Source organism: Calidris pugnax, unplaced genomic scaffold (genome assembly GCF_001431845.1).
Source record: "Calidris pugnax isolate Ruff unplaced genomic scaffold, ASM143184v1 scaffold125, whole genome shotgun sequence".
Lineage (NCBI taxonomy): Eukaryota > Metazoa > Chordata > Aves > Charadriiformes > Scolopacidae > Calidris > Calidris pugnax.
Window position 1 is genome coordinate 1921281 of NW_015090906.1, and position 23436 is coordinate 1944716.

Genomic DNA, 23436 nt, shown 5'->3' on the forward strand with positions numbered 1-23436 from the left:
ATGTCTGAGAGACCCTTGAGAAGAAGTAGGAGGTCATGGACCAGATGAACTTCTGAGGTAACCTGGGTATTTCCCCTGGACTTCAGGTTGAGTATTCCTGGGCAAAGTCACTGGGAGAACGAGACGTGAATATGAAAGATGTCTCCGTTGCTCTCGCTCTATTTTTTTCCTCCGCTAACATATAAAAATCTGTTTTCATATTTTAACCTTTCAAGTCTTCATTTTTTCAAATCAAGGGAACAAAGTATATACTGCAATGATTCAGTTCTTCAAATTAATTCAAGCATTTTGTGAGTCATAGAAACTGTCAATCCATTTCATGCTGTTTTCCAGTTTCATAGGATCCAATGAATAATTTCCCTCCACCCGCCATGCTTTGTTTAAAATTTCTTGTCTAACTTCAATCTGAACACAACGATAAGAGTGAAAATGTGACTCAAGTCCAAAAACCACAGCAGCACTTCAGCCAAAGTGTATAGTGAGGGATGGGGAGTGGGGTTATTCTAAACCTAACTCTTCCCATGGCCGCTCTCACAACATGGTGAACATCTTCAGAAAAGTTCCTGCCCTCTATTATTTACAAAAAGCAGCCATGTACCTTTTCTGTGAAGAACCTCACACCAGGACAAATGATAAGAATATTCACAATCACCAGACGAAATGATGAAATAAACCACAATAATAAAATCTCTTGTATGAAGACCTCCCACAATACTGTTCCTTTCGAATTATCTTAGAAAATCATCACTTGCGATTTATTATTCCACCTCCAACTCCTTTCCTGTGCATTTCATTGTGAAAATGTCTTTCAGTGTTTCAATGAAGAAGAAAGGAGATACGTACCACTCCAGCAATCAAATAAAGATTACGAAGGAGTCAGCTTGTTACACAATTACCTCTCTCCAGTGATTTTTATACTAATATTAAAAACAAGACTCTTTAAAAAAAAAGGAACGAAAAAGGAGCCAGGGAGTGGAGGGTGTGAGAGATTTTTTCTGATTTCACTAATAAAAAAAGCGAGTTGTTTCTATTTAATATGAGGTTTGGTAGCACTGGGCTAAGAACAAACAGAACTTAGTGCCTTCTACCTAGATGTACAGGAGAATCAAGTCTATTTCCAAAGAAACAGAAATGAATTTCAAAGGAAGAAATATTATATGGCTATTTCAGTTAGCAGTCCAGCAGCTCAGCATTCAACTCTACAGCTGACATCAAATTTATGAATGCTTAAATGTCAGTAAATCGTATAAAAACAATATCTCTGCAATTTATGAATCTATAATTCATTTTTTTCACTGTCTGCTCTATATTTCATCACTTCATCATTTTCAAGAGAGCAAACATTCTGAAGACTGAAATTATATGTAGCAAGTGGCTCTATATGAGAAAAGGGTTGTTATTGTTGCATCAAATTTACTCCATGATAACAAATTAGTGTCTTCTACTGGTGCTGCATTTGAATGCCTTAAACAAACAAAAAAAACCGCACAGAAATGAGATAGAAGAGCAAAAACTTAGAGCAGCAATTATGTTTTTAAACATAACAAGTTGATTTAACCAGGTCAGAAAGTCAGGTGGAAAGTGCAGTAAGAGAATTCATTATTCTAGGAGACGTGTTCAACTGGACATGAACATCCCCATTGTTCATCCATAGCCCACTTTGAAAATTCATCTTGGTCAATGATGTGTGCCAAAGAATGGAAAATGATAAAATCGGAAAAAGAAATCTGCAGTAATTGGGTTGAAATATAATTGTGTACTAGATGTTGTTCTCCCACTGCACTCTCCCAAATGCACTTTCATTTGTAAAAAGCATGAAACAGAAGTGTCCAAGGACCACTCTTTCAGGCTGGGGGTTGACATTTAACACCAGCTAACCCAAGTTGGTTAGTGTGGGAAAAAACAAGCAAAATGTTTTAGCTTAAAGAATGATTTCTGTTTTATGCTCTTCCATTTTCTGTCTTGAGAGGAAGCTCCCAGCACATACGTAAGGTGCATCTCCTTTCCTCATTCAATGGCATGGTACCTCCACCCCATGTAGTGCCATTTTTCTCCCAATAGCTGGTGCTACCTTCATATTTTTATTTGTGCTGGCAAGATGGGACATAGAGACCCTGTTGAGTCCCTCACCCACTGAGCTGGAGGCTGTACTGCTTCTCTCCAAGAAGGGACTCTCAGCCTAAGCTCAACTGACACTAAGACCCACACGTTCAAAGTACAAAATATTTGGAATTGCCTTGCCTGTTTGGGGATCTAATTGATGGCATCTCTAAAGGTGTTGAGAAATATGTTGATCCAAGACTAACTATTCTATGGAACTAAAATCAACAGGAGCATCGCATCAAAACGCAGCCTCTTTTGGAGTACTGCATACAACAGAAGAATGGGAGAATTTGTCTGGGAGGTATTATCTCTTTAATTTTGCCATCTTCTGAAGTAGAGCTGTGTAAAATTCACTTTGTTAGACAGAAAAATACATTAAAACACATGGAAAATATAGGTAAAGCACAGTATTACCCATAATCATCTCCTTTTTACTTGGAATCAAACCCAGCAAAACATATAGATCTGAATTAATGGAGCAGTGCATAGCAGACAAATTACTACGAGTATTATTTCGAGACTCAAAGTGGCATTTTTTTCACAATATACTGTCAGACTGCATAGATTGTGTAACATCAGCTTCCTAGCAAAGATAATTTCAATTATTCTCATCTCATTGGCGGATTCTCATCTAAAACTGTATGCTCAGGGTCTAAAAATGCATTGCACTGAAAAGAAAACACATCGATTATAAAAGAAGCTCAACCAAATTCAAACGTGATGTTTGGAAAGACAATAGCTTTGCAATGCCGATATCATTACTTGTAGTATACAGGAAACAGTTAGTGACATTTTCATGCACTGGCTTGATTTTTATCTTCTCCTCCTTCTCCTCTCTCCACCCTCCCACCCCTGCTCTCCCCCCTTGGCTCGTTACACAAAGCAGCTCAACAACATGACGCAATAATGATTGTTTAGCACCCAGCATGCTTTGGGAGACTAGAGCATTGCAAAGAAAAATCACTGAGAAAAAATAAAATAAAATAAAATTGAAAGGTCCTGGTGAAAAAAGAAATAATAAAAAAAAAAGAAACAAGTGCACATAACATCAATGCCACCTCTGAGAAAAATCATCACTACACGAAGATACAGTATACATAATACAGTATAACATGCACTCTCCAATGATAAGCTAGAAGATCCAGAGTAAGTAAAGACTTCATACTTGTGCGGTTTTTTGTGCAAAATTCTGAAAGACCATGACAAAAATCACAGACTGAAAAAAGTTTTGAGATTGCCAGACAAGCCGTGGCATTCGATAACCGCTCCAACGAACGGATCGTTAGCCTGCAGCTACAGTCACATTAAGTGAACAGGTTTAAAGTTTTGTGTTGCTCATCACGATAAAACACGAGGCCGTAAAGGCTGTTTGGGAGGAAATAAAGCGTGTTGCTTGCGAGGGGCCGGCCACGACGGTGCTCTGCAGAAAGTGCCACACTTCAATATGCTCTGTCATCATTAGCATTTTTATTGGCTACATGAAGAAGGAGAAATTATATTAACTTAAAAAGAGATTCTATTTGCAGAAAAATACATGCACTAGTAACTCAGCGTGGCCAGGTGACATCTCCTGAGCTTTTTCTCAGAGCAGCGCAAACCACAATACTTAAAAAATCTATTTAAAGGAAACTTAGGATTTTTTTTCTTTGGGGGTGTGTATGTTAATATTAAAGTAATTTACTCATCAGATACACTCTGAGTATGACTGAGGAGCGGTATTCACAGCGTTTTTATTTTCTGCTGAATGCCACTGAAAACAGGATCGAGAGCTGTGTTTGGATACAACACAGCGACCTTATCGTGCGCTTTCAGGTCATTAAGAAAAATAAGCTTCACAAAGAGAGGTGGAGTGAGTCGGTAAAAAAGTTTAAATCTGTGATTGTCATGTGTCTGATCTGGTCCAGGAGAGCATGGCTTTACCATTCGCAATCATTTGCACAAAGAAAACAAAGAAAGGGCAAATGATACAGTACTGTACCTCCATGGTCTGAGACTGGTGCATGGCTTTGATTGCATTCTGTGCCATTGCCCTTGTAGAAAATGTGACAAACGCACAGCCTGTGGGAACAAGGGGACAGGGAGCAGGAAAGACAAAAAACAACAAGACAAAAGGGTTGGACGCTTGTTAAACCAACACAGTCTACGAGAACGGCCACAAGACGACACTGTTCTCAGTAGTACATAAAAATAAACAACTTCTCTAGTTTATTTATCGACAGTGCTGACTTGCTAATCTGACCATAGATGAAAGAAAAAAAACTAGGTGGGGATGGGTGAGGAGGAAGGGGTTTTTCCTTTAATTTGTTTGGTGTTGTTTTGTTTTGTTTTGTTTTGTTTTCTTTCTTTTTGGTTCTTTAGCCACAGGGTTTGACATAAGTAAAGCTTTTGTGTAGAGCTTGGATTGCATAGTTTAGTCTATTCAGGCCATGCATTAACAATTTCTTGCTATCACTTTTGTGGAGGTAAATTGTGGATAGTGGTTAAAGGACTGGCATCACTGGCAGCTGAACTGGGAATTTAGTAAAGGTGTCCATAATGTCACATATTTCTGTGATGCACCAAGAACAACCATACAAATAAGGATGAGAAAAACTCCACTGTGTAGCCTGCGACTAAGTGTGAAAAGACTCAGACAAAATTCAGTAATGTAGATGGAATCTGTTTTACCTCAAACCAGGACAAATCTCAACATTTAAGAAAATAACATATTAAAAATAAAAATCTTTACGATTTTTGTTTCTCCGAGTCCTAGGTACGAGTCGAATTCTTTGATCTATGAAAGCTACCACCAACTTGAACAATTCTGAAGTTATGTGCATGAATAGCTGAAAAATCACTTTTCTCCCTCCTCAGCCTTTTAAATCATAATGAAAAGCCAGTAGGCTAATGCCTGGGCTATTTTTCCACCCTTTTACTATTGTCAGTCATACCTACACTGGGCATGGTACAGGTCAACTTTTTTAGTGCAGGACTCACTGCCCTTTTGACTAATAAAAACATTGCCTTCTGAGATTTACATTTTATTCTTCATGCACCCTTGGGCATCTTAAAGAAAAAGACTGTGAAATTAATGCAGATTCAGGCTGATTTTGTAATAATACCATGGCACACTAAAAGCTTAGCTAAAGCAACACAGACTTATTTCACTTGTGATCTCTAATGACTTTAAAAGTGCATTGATTTTCAGCTCCCTTAGCCTTGCACAGTTTGAACTTAGGTTTCAGAGAATAATTTAGTGTTCCACTCAATTTCCTCAAAACATTATTATTATTACTACTTAAAAGATTTCCAAATGAAGCAAATCTAAGCACTGAGAGGCTAAAGCATATTGTCATTTTAGAGCTAATGCATGAAAGCTACATTCTGGCATCAAAAATACAATATTGTTGCCCCTGTGGCCAATGGGCAAAATAAACCATTTTGCAATCCAACAAGCAACAGATTGTTTGGTTTATGCAAATCAATTTGAGGCATAAAATACCTTTTTCACTCCGTGTGTACCTGGTAAGATTATCAAGTCAAGACTGTATTCACATTTTAATCAAACAACAGTAAGAGAAAGCAATGCCTGATCATTACCCAAAAGCACTACATCTAGTCATGAAAATAAAGTCAATGCATTTTTGCATCATGCGGTTTTGTGTTTTTTTTTTTTTTCTCTTTAATGTAAAGGCCCTTCATACAGGAGAACCTAAACTGGCTTGTGTACTCTGGCTGATAAGCGAGCATGATACATTCAGAAGTCAGAATTCTTTTATGCAAACTTCATGGCAGTGCTGTGACTCTACATATTTCTCAGGTAACGTAACAGCCCATGATATCTTACTGCTGTTTAGCCACACCACGTGTTGCTGTACTATCCTTATTCATCAACAGATTTCTGTCAAAAAAAATGATGTAACAAAACAGCTTTCGGTACAGCAATCTAGACAAAATTTGCAGTAGAAGGGTAAATAAACTACAGTACCTCTGCTAGATTCCATATTGCTGCTGTGCACTAAAATTAAAAAGGCTCAAATTTACCATCAAAGTAATCTCTCTTAAAACCATTTCTGTTATTATCATTAACAGAGGAAATAACACCAAGGGTTTTCATTTATCGTCTTGCAAATTCAATGGGGGATGAGCACAAATAGAGATATAATGGAGGGCAGGCAAGAAACCCCATACAGAGCCTTGAATAATATTGTTTATAATGGTCAAGAAACTGCTTCATTCACTTCTTTCGCTCTCATTATCCAGGAGTGTGTACCATAGTGACAATTACTGAATGGAGGTTTAGAATGCATAAGAAGCATGTAAAATGTCAACAAAAATCAATAAGACACAGTTTATGCATTTATCACAATTTCTACCCAGCAGTACTGCTGTAAGTAACTTACTGAGAGATGTTGCAATTAGCAGGTCTCAAAAGAAATGAGAATCAGCAGAGAAATAAAGCTGCACTCCTCTCAAGATAAAGCAGACTCTCTCTTCCCTCCCTCAAGCTTTTTCTCTTTTTAACCACAAAGCTCAGCTGTTGGAGACTTTCAGCGCCCAATGCTGCCACAAAACCTCCCTCCTCATTCCTCAGCCCAAATCCATTTGCGTGGACGCCGTTGCCTTTGTCGTGGAGTGAAAAGACCTCCGTAGCAGATCTCTGTAAAGAGCCATATAGCCAACTACCAATTTATAAGAAACTTGTTCTCTGGGCAAGGGGAATGCCTGATGAATGAGGTTATGTGGCTTGAATATGAGCATTTGGAAACAGCATTCCACAGAGAAGACGGGACTGCATTTTAATTACAGTTTGCCAGCCAGAGGCTACAAGGTTAGGTCCCCTTGTTATCTCCAGTCGGCAGCCATTTCCTACTGATGGACAGTGTCCATTTGAACAGTAAATACCCAATTTGCCTCAATAACTATGGTAAAAATCCAGTAGACAACCTTATTTCTAAATTATTAGAAAGCCAAGACTTTCAGTTGTTACCATCAAGCACCTCAATTAAATGCTAGCTAATTTAACCATCTTTCCAGACATTGCTACATGAATTCACATTCAAGTGTTATTTTTTTTTTTCAGCTATCAAACCTGGACACTCACAGACAAAATTTGTTTTATCATGTGTGCGCATGTATTTTATTAGGTGTGAAACTTGGGAGCATATTTATTTTATTACATGTGATCCATGGGATCCTTTCCCTCATGACCAGACTGCCACACTGGAGGGGAGCTAAGACTGTATTACAGGATTCAGTCCACTTAATCACTGAAATTGCATATACAATTTAGGTATTCAGAGAAGCTTCTTCTCAGATGCTTGTATTCTCTGCCACAGTCAATGGCAGTACCTTTATTTTCCTTTATGGGGCACATATGCACTTAGGAGGACGATTTCATTGGGAACCTGGAATTTAATCAGAAGTTATTTTCTAAGGACACTGAATCTCACTTGTTTAAGCCAGATGAGCTCTGCCTGGACCATCCTGGATGCCTGCAGCAGCAGCTTCTGAGGGGTTGGGCAAAGCCTTTCCAGCATACTCTCACTCACTGTATCTCATGGATACAGGTGATCCTTTGGGAACATACTGCCAGTTTCAGGACCGTAAATCACAATATAAGATGACAAGACTAATCAGATTTCATGCCTCGTGGTGCAAGGAAACAAGAAAGTTTTCTGTGGCCTCTTACCTCATCCTGTGAAACATTACATTGATTGTCGTGCCGTAGGCCGAGGTCTTCCGGACCAACAGCTACAAGCAAACTACTTCTGTTCTACCACACTGAGTCCTGATACTTCAATTACTCCCTTCTCCCAATCTCTCTGGGAGAGAAAGTGTGGAGACGGGGATATTTCTACAGCTAATGCCTTGAAATTATTTTGTTTTGTACCACCAGCTACCTCAGCTCAAAAAAAAAAAAGAAAAATCCTTTCATAAATACGGCCAACCTGCAAGTCACCTTGCAATTATTTGTCACCTCTGGTCTCAAAATGTCAGGGATCACTAACTAAAACAAAAGGGGAGGGAGAAAGGAGGTCTAAGAGTTTTAGTTGCTTCTCCAAAGCTGCCTTCTAATCCCCTACACCAGATAAACAATTGACTGGTGAAAGGCTTCTCAAAGTAATTTCTTCCTGCGGGCAGAATCAGAGGGAAGCACCCAGCCCTGCCACAGAGGAGATTTTAGAGCACATTATCACATTTGCCATCTCGGCTAACAGACCACCTAAACTCACAGGGCTAGTCCTTAACCCCCTCCCAGCCTAAAATGAAAAAGAATTTTGAAGAGGATGCAAAGTTAGAAAAGCTTCCTCCTTAACCCGTGCTGTCCCAAACCTATGGCTCAATGCTTGAGCAACTGAATTACTTGAAACATTTAAAAACGCTCATCACTGCCCTGTTTCAGCCCCTGCTTCACTCGTTTCTTCTCATCTCAGGCTTTCATAGACTATTCTGAAATGTTCAGTCAGCAGTTCATGCACGTCTAACATCACGTCAATACTTGCGAACTGCAAGTGAAATAGAATGTTTTTAAGTATGGAGGCTGCTAGGTAAGTGGTCTGATTTCGTACCTACACATGAAACCTTCCCCATAAAACTACTGTGGTCTACCAGAGGTTTTAAAGCCCCCTCACTCTCAATGAAGCCAAAGGGGGATGCAAACTCCCTAGACAATTTTGAATCAGGCCTAGAGATAAAAATGGAAGTTTAAAAACCATGGCTTCAAAGTTCTGGAGATGAAAGAACGGCAGATGTAATCAATTTTTTGAAAAAAAAAAGAAAAAAAAACCCGGTGACCCCTCCAACACAGAAGGAGGCTCAAGCGATTTTCAAAGTCATCCAAGCAATCGCAGTACTAGGTATGGTGTTTGCACTGCCAGTGGTGAAATGGTTGCACTCCAACTTCCTACTTCACCGTAAACAAGGTTTTTTCTTCACTTTCTGTGAAGAAACAATAGTGAAAAGCTGCCAGAATCCTCCTGCAAGAAGTATTTGGGATCCTCTGAGATGAAAGCTTCTATTTAAAGAAAAGATAAGGCTCAAATGAAAAGCTATGGAAATTGAAGCATGATAAAAATAAGCTCTAGTTGTGTTAAAATATTTCTAGCTGAGATTGCAGAGTAGACTTTCCCTTTTCTACGCTATGCTAATATAGCACAGTCTGAAGGAAGAAGGACCAGCCTGGGAAACAGCCTTCTAATGAAGACATCACACAAAAATCTTAGTGGTTAAAATACATTTCAGCTACAAATTAAGACATCGAATTGTTTATTGTACAGACATTTGGTCATTAGGTATCGCTTAAGACACACAACGACAGGTCTGAGACCAAGTGCAACAACTCAGCCCAAAGTAAAGCATTTTGGAAGAGTCAGAGTGAAGCTCTTTAGCTTATGCATATCAGGCACATAAAGGTAACAACAGGCACATCCTGTAAACATGCCTCATCCCTTTGGCTTTACTGACTTCTCTTGGCTATTGACCAGATGACAGATTCTAGATTTTAAATTTCCTGAAGTTCATGGTTCCCTTGAAGCATTTCTAATTGGGACAGTCAATTAACCACCCTGCAAAGTATAGGTCTCAGTAACTGGAATTTACACAAAGCCAGAACCAAACGGGTACCAAAGACCACACTGCCTAACCTCGATGATCCTCTCGTTGGAATAAAAAAACCTCTTGTAAATCATTTCATTTCAGACTTCCCTCTGGGGAGGGACTGCTGCAAAGATGCAGTAACAGAGACCTGAGATGTAGAGCTCCTGGCTAAAGGCCAGCAGAGACCCTGGTCACTTGGATGTGTTCCTTCTTGCCCAGCTTCGAAAGAGTTTCACCAGGGGAAAAAAAGAAAATTAACTGTGCCACAATGATTGGAAAAAATTAAAATGTTACCATTTAACAGCAGAAGAAATAAGGCATGGAGGTGCTTCTGAAGAGCAACTAAAAATACAGCACTTCCACCACACTTGTTTCCCGTGTCCCTTAATCCAGGCTGTTCCCATGGCTGGCACTTCATGTTATTTCAGCTCATGAAAGGGCAGTAAATATCCATAAGGAAAACCAAACAGGCATAAAATCTCCTCATCTACCCTTCACTGCAATTAATTATGATGCAAATACTAATTTCCTTTTACTAAATCATCTAGAAAACCCCTGAATCTGAAAGTTATGAATGGATTTTCATGAAATTAAATTGCCTGCCCATGGTATAACTCTCCGTGCCATTTCTAACCTGCCCTTAAAGCGAAGCAAGAAAAAAAATTCCCTGCAATCAATGTCTGCAGAAATGTTCACTTGTCCCATGTGCCTCGCTATGTTTTGTTAAAAAAAAATCATACAATTAGGAGCCTAGAAGATATAGGAATATGCATTTAGAGTAATTCCACAATTTTCATGGTATATCCAATGGTCTGTACATGTTATTAGGAGGTTTTTTCAGTGCATGCTATTAACCCAGTTGACATCTTTCTGGTATCTGTAATATAAATCTGCATTTAGCAATACAGCAGAATAATTTGCTGTGTGGTGCTCCTGTGATAAGGATAAGAGGATTTTTTTTATCATCATTATGGATGGTAATAATTCCTAGAGTGATACAGAGATATTGATCCACTGATCTAAAAAAAAAAAAAAAAAGCATTTTACAAAGGCAGAGGAGCATCACTGTCCTTATTTCAAGGAATGGGTTAATGGAGAGCTGATTTGAGACCAACTCACCTACTGTCAATACAGCACATCAGTGGCACAGCTACAAATCAAAGTGGGGTATTTCTGGCTATTTTTGCACACTCCAGCTATCCCTGCATAGCTGTCTGTGTTGGCATCTGTGGTCATGTAGACATTACCCAGTGCTAGGAGTCAGGAGGGCTGAAAGTTTCCTTAAGCCATTTACAATAAGTGATTTAAAATCTTAATCATCTGAGGCAGTTCACTTCTGCTTTTTCATGATAATGAAGCTTAGCACATGATATCACAATCATGAATTTTTGTAAAGCATACTTAGCTCTTCAGAAAAAGTGCTGGATTAAACAACCCTGCAGGCTGAATCCTTCTCTTTGAATAATGAATATAGTACAGGCAGTGGCAAGCTTCTTTAGATAGTCCCATGAACCCTGCTAAAGTGAAGGCCAGACTCCATGTCTGTTGAGTCCCTAGTTTCTTTATCTCTACAGCCAACAGGGTATTTTTATTTTTTAATACTTTTCACAGCTAGGAATTACTCTCTGCCAGCCAACTAATTTCACAGGGACCATCCCAGAGCCTTTGGAAGGCAATGTCTTTTGGTTGCTGTCTATTTCTTGTAGCTAGCCTGAATATTACAAGTTACAGATATAAACAACAATTATTTCTTAGATGTAGGAGTGAACAAGAGTGGGGAAAAAAATGTTTCAAGGAAAAAAAATCTCGGTTTCACTAAACTATGCTGGTTCACCACTGGAGCTTTGTATCATCTTTGTATCATTATTTTAGTCTCATTTTACAGATGAGTTTCAAACAGCTGACAATAGGAATTTGGAGTAGAAATGCTGATGGTCCATTATAAGTAGTGACAGCTATGGGTGTGACTTTATTAAAGTTCTGTCAACCCTTGGCTAGAAACTACAATAGAAAAAAACAGTTCAATCTCTCTCCCTCTCTCTCTTTATCTTAGCACTTATATCACACTCATCACAATGTGTTACATTTTCCCTTGGTGCCACGGGACAGGATTTCTCGGTGCTGCTGGAGCCCTGTGGCACACTACAACCCTACATCCTGCCTATGGGTTGACAGCAAACCGTTACTGTACCAGTGGTAAGGTCGCTGTTGTAGTGTAGACATGGCCTAAAAGTCAGCCAGAATGTTTTTACTCTTTACTAAGAAAAAATAAGCAGCACAAACCAAAATGGTTCTACTGAGCTGTGTACCCTTGAGCTATTCCTTGCAGTTATCTGCTGGTAATAAAGATTATTTGCTTGAACTCTTTAACAAAAGCTCAAAAATTGGCATAAATACCAATAAATATACTTTTCAATTTCTTTTCTTCTGAGATACCACGATGGGAACTTGTTATGCAACTGAAAAAGATGCCAAACAGAGTTTATTGGACCATATTTCCCGCTCACTGCTGTTAGCACTGTGCGTTCCCGAAGGCTCTGGCATGGTGAGGACAGTCACTGTCACTAAGACACTGACTATTTTTCATTCACCCCTCTGTGGCTGGGAGGGAAGCCCATCCCAACGGGTGCTGGGAAAACAAATACTCTTTGTGGCAAAATTCCCCCTCTTGCTTTAGTGAAGCAGCTTTTCACCCTGGGCTTTTTCAGCCAAGCTCCCTCCACTGCAAACCTCCCTTCGCACTTTTCATTTTGACTGCAATACCAACCACTTTCCCAACACTTTGCCTTCTCTCATGGAGTGGTGGTTTTGTGAAGCTGATAAACATCTGCCTGAAAAGCCGGTTGGCACAGCTGAACTCATTTTCAAGTGTGAACATGGGTGTGTAGAAAGCAATTCCAGTTTAACAAGGCATGATGCATGAGGGCATGATAGAATATCAGTCGTGATTGTGACCAAAATAAACCCGAGTGGCAGGGAGGATACAGCTCTGCTACGACTACTGGTGTGTGACCTACCTGGACTGAGATCTTCAGCCTTCAGTAGGAGAGAACAGCACATTAACTTTATGGCTCTGCTGTCCAGCAGATGACACTGCCTTGCCTGATACATTGGTGACACGGCTTAAAAATCTCAGCTTCTGATTATCATGAGATTGCTATTCATGGCAGAACAAAACTACCCCACCACCCTTACTTACTCTGGATTTCATAATTTGCTTTTCTATACCTGTACTATGCCCAATGTCTCTTGAATAAAAGCAAGTACGCAGCGGGATTTCTATGGACCCCAGGAAAGATTCATTTCTTTGTTGGGTGTTGCCGAGGAGTCATTTAAATGTTTTTTGGGGTCAAAACATCTGATGCCCAGGTCATGTTATTTGGGCAGTTGCTTAGCTCCCTTCCCTTCCCTTAGCTCCCTTTCCCTCCCTGTGCTACTTACAAAGTGAAATCAGTGAAAATCAGAAATATTTGTTTTGCCTCAATTTTGGGTCTAGACAGATAATGAGAGCGCTCGACTCCATCAGTTTACATTCATTACTGAGCTACAGCAACCAACCTCAGACCTTTCCCCTAGTCTTCCCCAAGGCAAAAGCCATGATTCCTGAGGCTCTCCTTGCCTGAAGGGACTGCTGCATCCCTGTCCCAAAAGTTTTGGGATTGCAGACTAAGCATGCATAAATGTAAGCCTGTAATTTTCTTGGGGCTCCCTGTGTAATGTCAAAGTATCTTTTCAACAAGTCCTTATTATTCAGTAGTAGTATAGTAAGTGCTTTCAAGTAGCGCCACGAAATATAGGAATACTTCCCCTGCTGAAATTTATAGGCATTTTAAAGAAGCTGGGCTGCACACAAAACAAAAAACCCCATGCACAAATTGTTACACAAAATACTGCGGATCCCATAGCCTCCTGGAGACAAGCAGATCCAAAAATAAAGAAAGATATCTATACCTATATCTATATGCAAAATGGATACTATTATTTTTTTCTGTGCCTTTTGAAAATGTAATAAAATGCATAAACTGTGCTTTCTATGTATTTTTTTTCCTATAGAAACAGAATTGATATTTTCACAGCTCCACACTTAAAATTACTTTACTCCCTGCGCCATTAAATGGCCATGGCTAGTACCACAGCATCCTTCCCCACCAACAGAAGGGACTATCACTATTTTCTTTTCCACTCAGCACCATCTGACACTGACTTTTTGGGAAGGTTCATGCTCCTTCAAGTCCATATACCATGAACTTAATATGCAGCCTGGGTAATCAATATACATTTATTTTCCTTTTCAATATGTTTTCAGAGGGCCTTTCCCCAAAAGGCACTTTTGCATTCAAAAGGGATCACTGGCTATTGAAGTCTGTGCTGCACTTTATTTCCAAAGTTCAGGTCAGCTGCTTTGACCGCTCTTGGTGGTGCTGCTTAACACCTCTGCCCTGTTTCTTGGGTTGTGATAGAGGCACAAGATTTAAAAAGCTCTTTTTATAAACTTTTGTCCAGGCAAAGCTCTCAGGTTCAAGCTAACCTCTTTGCTTCTGAGTTACAGCAGACCTATGTTTTGCATATAGTTATAGAAAACACAGGAATGGAGGAGATAGTGCTACAACCTGGGCCAGTTCCCATGACCCTGTATGCCTTCAAGCAGTCATTTACAGTCCTTTTTTTTGTTTGTTTTGTTTTTGTTTTTGGCCTTATGCTACAAAGCAGAAAGGGGTCAAGGAAGGATCTTTGATTTTGTGAGAGCAGAAAACTGAGGGTGTTTTCTCAGGGTGCAAAGGAACCTTTCCAGCTGACAAACAGGGTGATAACACAAGTTAATATGTTGGCACCGAGACCTTTCTGACACTGGAAATAAAAGGTGATAATTTCAGTCACTGTGAAAAGTTCATGTGGATACCTTTATCACGTGGGACGTATTACAGCGTAACCTCTAGCTGCAGACAGCGGCTAAGCCTACCCTGGCTGTGACATATAGCTCCCAATTAGCACTTAAGGAAAGAGACTTTACAGACTGCACACTCACCTCTGCTCAGCCCATCCGGTCCCCGAAGGATTCGGCATTCTTCTATCTGGCCGAACGGAGAAAACATCACCCTGATATCATTCTCATTACACTTCTTCGAAACCATTCCTATGAACAATTTTCTGTCTTCCACAGCTAGAAGATAAAAATAATGAATGAGCAAAGGCCATTTCATCTTTTTCCTGTGATCAATGCTTCATTACCACATCAAACCAAGCTCCAGTCATGTGAGTCTGGCTCTGTAACTGAAGACAAGTCCTAAGGCAAACACTTTATACTTACAACCTCCCTTCCCCCCTTCTTCTCCCCCGCCAAATCTCTCATTTTTCTTTCTCTCTCTCCTTTTTCTAGTGGTGCTTGCTGTTTATATAACATATTAATTGGCTGCCTTAGTCATTCTGCATATGCCTCCCCATCACGGCTTCTAAGAGAAAAGCATCCTCTGTTAGTCCTTTAAAGATATCTTTGCATAGATTTTAATTCAGATAAATTCCCTCACCTCCCTCATGTATGAAAGGAATCATGACAGGGGTGAGGGTGAAGAAGGGATTGTGCGCGTAATGATATGAGCTAATGAAAAATATTACTGAGAAATATTTTGAGAGAGCGGCTCCTATCTGTGCTTTCAATTTCAGCCAACTTAATGCGTGGCACTCGAAAGGCAGATGTGTAACAACTGCTCTGGAAAAAAAGAATGCATTGCATTTCCCTGCTTTGTTTTTTTCAGATTGACACAGCCCTCTCCCCTCCAAGAGGACACGAGGCATCTTCTAGGGCATCACTTTAACAAGGGGGCTGCATGATGCTTTCCCAGCACCAAATCCTTTGATTCGTAATGATGCTGAGTTTGCAAAAAAAAAAACATGAAAAGGGTGGGTGCTTTACCTGAATTATGGGTGGAATATTTCCTGCCTGCATTGTCACCAAAACCAGCAAAAGCTGGACTGCTGCAGGACACACAGTCCCGTTAATCAAACTTAAATTTACAGGACTAAAGCTGTGGACTCTTGTGAAAAATGAAATAGGTCATCAAACTTAATTCACCCTGGAAAGACTTAAAAATGTTAACGCATCCCCCCCATCTATATTAAACCCAAAATCTAAGTGGTTATTATACAGTATATACACCAGTGCTTTCTTCTCTTGAAATGGCATGTAAATCCAATTCACTGTTAATGAGCAGACTGTCAGAGTTTGCGGGGAAGCAAAGAGAGAAGGAAGGCTTTACTCCAGAGAGTTCTGCAGTGCACTTACTTATTTCTATTATTGTGCAAATTATTTTTGTAACGAAGTATTTTCATTTCTGGGCTTACAAAAAGAAATAATGAATCTTCCCTTGCTCCCCAACTCTCTCTCCTGTATTAGTACGAGTTTGTCAAATGGAATAAATTGCAGCTGAGGAAGAAGAAACTGTCTATTTTCACAGGATGTTATTTGTGTTATACTTCAACACTTGAAGTGCATTTAATAATTTCAACAATAAAAAGAAGAGGTTCATGTTTATTGATCACCAGAGGTGTTTGAAGTATTTTTTTCCTTAGAATCGCTGACTTTAAAAAGTATTTGTAGCTTTTATACAAGCAAGCACCAAGATCACGCATTCTGCAGTATCCAAAATAGAGACCAGCCCCTACAATTGCTGCTTCTCAACCTACAAGCTTGCAAGAAATTTGGCGTGAATTTACCTCCCAGAAGTTTTCCTCAGCAGAGATTCCTCAAGACTCAACAATTTCATTGACACTTTATATTGAGGTTCCACAGACAGGTTAACCCTCCAGAAAGGGTTAATAAACAATGAATGCATTGGATGAGCCAGTTGTGTACAGATCGGGATTTGAAGGTGTGGGATTGCAATTAAGAGCTGCAACTTGGGATATTTATTTATGTCTTACAGTGAAACTTGACATCTGATTCACAATGTATAATTGGCCTTGATGCTGATAATAATTATTTTAAGGATGGTGAAACTAAATTGCCTTGTTCACAGCTGGGTACTCACCTTTGCTGGGGAAAGGATGCATGTAACTTGGCTGCTTAAAATTCCTATATTGTCTTGGCTAATCTCTTTGAGGAAGGTCCCTGGTCAGCCTGTCCCTTTGACAACAGCCACATGCTACGGTTTGGGTGCAGGAAAGGGTATGAGGCAAGGGACGAAGGTGAGCTGCCTGGTGTGGATTTCTCCATACCACAAAACACAGTCAGGCTGGGGAAGTGTTCTTGCCAAGCATTGGTCCATGCACTGCCTTCTGCTTCATGTTATGAACCTCAACTCCAGAGAATCATAGAATGGTTTGGGTTAGAAGGGATCTTAAAGATCATCTAGTTCCATCCCCCCTGCCATGGGCAGGGACACCTCCCACCAGACCAGGTTGCTCAAAGCCCCATCCAGCCTGGCCTTGGAAACTCTGTTTCAAGTAGTACCATCCAGTTTAAATTTGGGTTGATTTTAGGCTTGAAATACAGTGTAGGTCTACCCTAAGGGTGACTAGATCCCAACCCTCTCTTAAAAATAGCTGCTGGCTGAGTTGGACAAATGCCTGTCATGCCATCCCAAAGAAGGTCTCTTGGGTCTTGCTTAGGTGCAAGGACAAAGACTCAAACCAAAGACATTCACATGGAGATTCAAAAGAAATGAGATGCAAACGGGAAGGCTTTGTTTTAATTTTCCAGGAGTAGCAGACGACAAACTCCCCACCAGCCTCCTTCAGTTTCACTAGTAAACCTATAAATATGCCATTTAACTAACATGATTTGCAGGTTTTCAGCTTGAGGGTGATTTTATAGTAAATTAAACATCCAGCTCCCGTGTACTGTACATCTTAAAAATGCAGATTTCACAAAGAATGCTCAGAGTACAGAAAACATATTGATATGATGACGTGCTCTGCATTCAGTGCTATTAGTCAGTGCTGATCTGTGTTGAAGCTTAAGAAAATTGCTATTCTTTTTTGGCTGGGGGCCCAGCATAAAAATCATTTAAAGGGACAATTGTCAGGATCAAAATGACATGTTTTCACTCCATCTGATAGAACATCTGATATTATTAGGCTGAAAGAGTTTTTAACTGTATATTCTCATGCAGAGAAAGGAATGCTTTTTCACCTCTGTAAGACTGGCTGTCTGGATTTGTTTCTGCATTTTTGGTCAGCCACTTCTCTCCTTTTTTTCTAGAATGAATACTTACCTGCCATGCGGGCATGGTTTGAGAATTAAATAGACAGCAAGAAGTATGGGTCAAACATATTTAGAGCTTAGCAAGCTTCCCTTTTGATCAGCCAAGCCTGCTGATTTGCCTGTGCATGTCTGGTTGCCCTCGTAGACTGTAAAATGAGGAGCCCAACGTTAAACACATGCGACGCAACGAAGCATTGAGATGGGGAAAGGCACTACCAGTTGTTCTTTGAAGAAAGGATGGCAGTCTAAAGCCATGTCACCTAAATTTAGTCATCTACAGTTTAGGTGTCCACTCTTAGTCTCAGCTAAAATGTTATTGACTGGCTGTTGTCAATGCCAAGAGATCAGCAGATCAGCTCCTCCAAAGAGCACACCTCTCCCAGAAAGACAGGATGTCCTTTTTTTATGGGAGTCTCTCCCCCAACTATAGTCAGGTCTGTTACTGTCCAGCTAACTCCCAACACTTGGTCATTATGTAGATGTCCTGAGCTCCAGCTGCAGTGATGGGTGGAATATGTGAGCTCTGAGGGACTGGGCAAAGCTTGGGAGCTGGGAGTGCTTTGAGTAATGAGAGCAGGCAAAGGAGAAGGCTGTGGGAAGGATAACAGGGTTCATGGGTCAGCACTTGTGCACACATAACTCATAAGCAATTTAGTGCTGCTTGGTAATTTGCTCTCCCACACTAGTGGTAGGTTTCAATAATTCAAAATCCAGAAAATTAATGAATTTTTTTTGGTCTGTGTTTTATAACATTAATTCTGGACTTTGCTCGTAGACCTAGTTGTACTTTCTGACTGTTTTGCACCACTCTGGGGACATGAAGTAGATTCAACCATCCGTAAGTACCTAGTAGGTTGCAGTGGCTGAGTACCCCTCATTGATGGAGCAGAAGCAGCCAGAAGGTCACAGTAAAAAAGGCCTGAAGCTCCAGTTACATGAAGGAAGGTGTGAAACTGCACGGCATCTTGATTAAATAATTATGGGATTCACCTCTAATCCATCCAAACACATTACAAACACAAGCCAGCTATGTTGCCCGGGCAGTTAGTGCAACACATCCAGTGCTAAGCCTGCTGGATTTGGGGTGGGAATGTTTTCACTGAATGCAGGAACCCTGTGTGATGAAGTGGAGATTATCTGTTTTAAGATGAGACATGCTGTTCTCCTAACTCCAGCAAGACTAGCTCTGCAAGCACTAGCACGGGTGCCTAGGTATTGTGTTTGAAGCCAGAGAGCTATGTTAGCCATTAAAAGTTAGCTGAGATGAAGTTTCCCTCTGCCGGGGGAGCTTCTTTCAAACCAGACCCTCCTGCCTTCTGACAGCCCTACATCTAACTGGCAGAATAAAATCCTGAAGGGTCTAATTTTTTAGCTTTACTCAATTTGCTCCAGTAATGAGCATTTCTTGCAGGCTGTATTAGATTGCTTGTGCTAACCCAGGAGAATAAAGGAGTAGAGATTATTTTCTGTACGCTACAAAAGAATTAAACCTTGTAATAATCATGGGAAATGTCCCTGAAGATTCAACAAACTTTCCGCTTCTCTCTTCTAAACCCCCAAAATTCTGTACTAAAAAATCAGTTACATCCCTTTATTATATATTTTTGAGGAGTCCAATCAGTTAAAGAGTGCGTTTTCCATCCCGAAGTTGCGTTCTCTTTTGAGCAAATCGAGAAATAGTTAATTATGTATAAAGGTTTTTATTGGTTTTTTTTTCCTCTCATCCAGAAGGGAAGGGGGGAAAACAGACTTTTTATCCCTATTTGTAAGCCTGTGAAAAACCCTTGCACACAATCTGTTAAAGTCACACCTGGATCCAGAGCTGCCTGCATTAATTATCAACTTTTCTATGTGTTAGTGCTAACATATGGCATTTAATTACTCCCTCCAAATGGGCAAAGTTGTGCCAGTTAGAATTTCAAAATCATTTCTTCAAGTTTTCACTAATAAAATAAATAAAAATAAATCATCAGATCACTCAGCTACACTCCCTACCTCCCACCCTTTTTGATTTAATAGAGTATTTTGTACTTTTCCCTGATGTTTTGATCCATTTAAGAGCACACTCTCCTCAGGATACGGGTCTGAATGTCTTGACTGTATTCAAATCCTAATCCAAGAAACATCTAAATATTTGCTAAATTATAGCATGTTAGTGGCCACAGACAATTTAGAGTCAAGCACGTGTTTATGTGCATTTTGGCATCAGAGTGCAGGAACCACCTTTGTTTGAAAAAGGGAAAATATCCTTAAACAGACAAATACTGTGAGTGATTAAGTTGAGATGAATGTAGGAATGGTGGAGCCATCAAAGTCTTGAAACCGTGCTTTTCTGGCAGGTAAACCTTTACCAAAACTTTGTTAAAATTAGGTTAAAATTACCACCTAGCAATATAAAGGGAGTCAAGGCTGGACCTAATGGGTGATCAGAACAGGACACACTACAAAATTCATCATCTGAAAATCTTTCAGGGATGTTACATTTCTCAACAATAAAAGCCTTTTCACAATCCTCCTGGGTAGACAAATTAATTAGATCTAAAGGCAAGTCTTTCCCCATTAACTCCAGCTGCTAAAAGTTTTGGGGAAGAAATTAAGCTTTGCTTCATCTGCACAAGAAGAGAGATGACTCAGGCATGTGAGCTATTGTATGTGGGGAAAGGATGGATATGATTGCAGAGACCTATTGGACACCCAGTTTCTACCCAGAAGAAAACAGATCTGCAGGTTGCTAATGAAGCCCTGATCCTGCAGAAATGCCCAGACACTTAGACAAATGCTTGCAGGAGGTACCTCTTCCATACCCATCTCCCAGTTTAGTTTCCAGGAGGCAAGTTTGGCCTTTTGTACTGTCGGTTTCCAAAGTGATGTTACATCTAAAGACAGGAATAGTGATGGAGAAGGAGGAGAATTTCATCCTAGTGCTCCTGCGCTTGGATGCTCATTCAGACCTTTTTGCAAAGGACTCAAAATGGGGAGGGGACATCTTATCACATAGCAAATACTATTCATTAAAAGCCTATGTAAGGCGAATGAGGGGACCTCTCCTTCCTCCCTGTGGAACTTGAACAGGTCTCTCAAGCCTTCACAAAGACGTGCAAGCTCAGAAAAATTGCAATGAGCGTTCAACCTCTCCTATGTATCTTTCCACAAGCTATCTGGAAATTTTGACCAAGAGAATTTCTTTAACCTCTTTAAAACTTGAGAAACACCACTTTCCCTATAAAAGGTAGCGGGATCCTCCCGCTACTCAGAAATCAAAGGGTTGCAAGCATTCCTAATAAGCTCAAACACCACAGATCATGAAAACCAAGATGCCTTGGCAAGCCTGCTTTCTTTTCCCCTTTGAACTTACCAATCTGGTTGAAGAGGTAGTTTACAATTTGCTGTTGGCACAGATAATACACCTCCTCAGATGGATAGCCTGAAGCATACGGGAAACACGTGCCAAACAGGCCTCCGCATCCCCCATGATGCTGTTTTGGCTCTCCAAGCTGCTTGCAAACTTTCACCTCCTCTATGGATCTCACGCCTACGCCTCGGCTTTCCGAGGAGTTGTACCATTGTTGCAATCATCATGGTATTAGTTTGCCTTCTGTTCCCCAGTCATTAAAAAAGAAGAGTTCGCCACCCCCAGAACATGCCTACCAGAAGTGCCCTTCAGGAGTCTAAATTTTAAAACGTATTTGATTTGACAATTGCAACCTCTGATCTGTCAATGTGTTTTGCCCCAAATATAAAGAAAGGCAAGAAAAAAAAAAAAGGCAAAAAAAGCCAGTCTCTCATGATTTCCATGGTAGGGACAGGTGCAATAAGAGAGTATCCCCACAGTGTCGACAGGAGTCTCGTGCAGATAACTGCAGTCCAACAGCAGCAGCAAGGAGCCAACCCACCCGCTTTCCAAGCAGGTGCTATTTGTAGAGCAAGAGAGAATTTGCACAATTCCCCATAGCACTTTGCCAATATGTTCAATCTCCTTTAGGAAGAAAAACTTCAGGCAATGTGCAATGAACTCATTGGGGGGTCTATTTTGGCCCATTGCCTCTTATTTTACTAATTTACCAAGGAACTCGAGATGAAATGTATCTTTGAAAGAAGAAACTACAGAAGATACACTTAGTCCAGAGGGTCCAGGTTACAGTGTTCCTGTAAGGGAAAATTTTGCCCACTGCAAGCACAATAAATACTAAGGAGCGGAGTCTGGATTCCAACAGGAAGGTTCTCCTTGACTATGGTGGCGCTCAAAAAGTTTGGTCCTTCTGCCCATGCAGGCGAGTTGGCCTCTCTTCTTCGCATTCACAGACAGCAACAAATCACTGCTAGAACTCAACCCCAGAGAGAGCACACCACTCCCTTACAAATGGCTGAAGGCTCAAAATTCCTGTGCTTGTGGCCAGTTTTGTTTTGAAAGTTGTCATAATAGAAAACCCAGCATAATGCAAAGTTTTAATTTCCTCCCAAACTTTATAATCCTTGGAGAAGCCAGAAAATGGGATGCACTACAATTAGCAAAAAAGAAGCCTTAAAAAAGCCTTGCGGAGAGATTTAGAGCCCAATCATAATTTACATTTGCAGGTATGTAGATCTCTAAGTGCACGGCTTCTGCCCTGATTACTAATTAATGAGGTGCAAAGATGCCTGTTGGAGGAACCAGCTCTGATTATGTGGGCCTTGTGGGAAAATGAAGCTCTTGCAATCTAAGAAGGCAGATGATATCTTTAACATATATTTTAGAAAATTACAGGAACAAATCAAGGGGCAAAATATACACATGTATATATTTTTAAAGAATCACACACAGCCAGGTTGCGTTACCATCCGATTATCTTATTTCCTTGAATATACAAACCTGGCATGTTTAATAGATTTAGCATGCCGACTATTTTGCATGTCATATACATCCACTTAGGCAGTACCCTAGTATTCTGAATGGATATTACTGTCATTATAGCATTCATTTTACAATCATTGAGAGGAATAAGTATACAGCGAGCTGTAAGGTGGGTTTCCCAGTTCAGAACCAAGCGTATGATTAAAAGCTAAATTTGGCTCGGATTCAGAACAGCATCATTCTATAAAAAGGAAGTTTAGGCACATGTTCAAGGCCCATCTGCTGCTTACACGGTTTGTTAACATGGGAGTGTTTTTTGTTTCCTTTCTTTTCTCCATTAAATTTTCATCTCCATCTTATCAATATCAGGCACTCCTGCATCACCTCGCTGCTAGAAGGACACATGGGAAAGACGTATTTAGCGAGGAAGGCCATGACATACAGCAGGTACAAGGAAGACCATTTTTCAGAACATTTCCTTCCTTCTTTAAAGCTGAGGATAAATGGGAGTTCAGAGCAGGTCAACATCTTCCCCAACAGGTCAGGTGTAGGGAAACTGCCTCATATCATTTTCACCACACAAGGAGTATAGCAAAAACTCTCACAATGTTGTGTTTACTTTAATTTAGAGTCACAGTTACGTAAAAATAGATTAAGCACATACCATTTGACTTTTCACTATCTGCGGGTTTCATCTGAATAGGATGATGCATCTAAAAACAAA

General features: G+C 40.2%; 1 protein-coding gene across 13 annotated transcripts in view; it reads right to left on the reverse strand.

Moving 5' to 3' along the window:
- The window catches only part of CELF2 (CUGBP, Elav-like family member 2), a 383288-nt gene that overhangs the window by 54130 nt on the left and 305722 nt on the right, over positions 1-23436 (reverse strand). For all 13 annotated transcript variants that reach the window (XM_014949080.1, XM_014949074.1, XM_014949070.1 and 10 more), the window contains 3 exons: positions 23377-23425; positions 14708-14842; positions 4082-4161 (listed from right to left, as the gene is read on the reverse strand). In XM_014949080.1, the coding sequence (XP_014804566.1) occupies positions 4082-4161; positions 14708-14842; positions 23377-23425 (264 nt within the window). The remainder of the gene's footprint in view (positions 1-4081; positions 4162-14707; positions 14843-23376; positions 23426-23436) is intronic.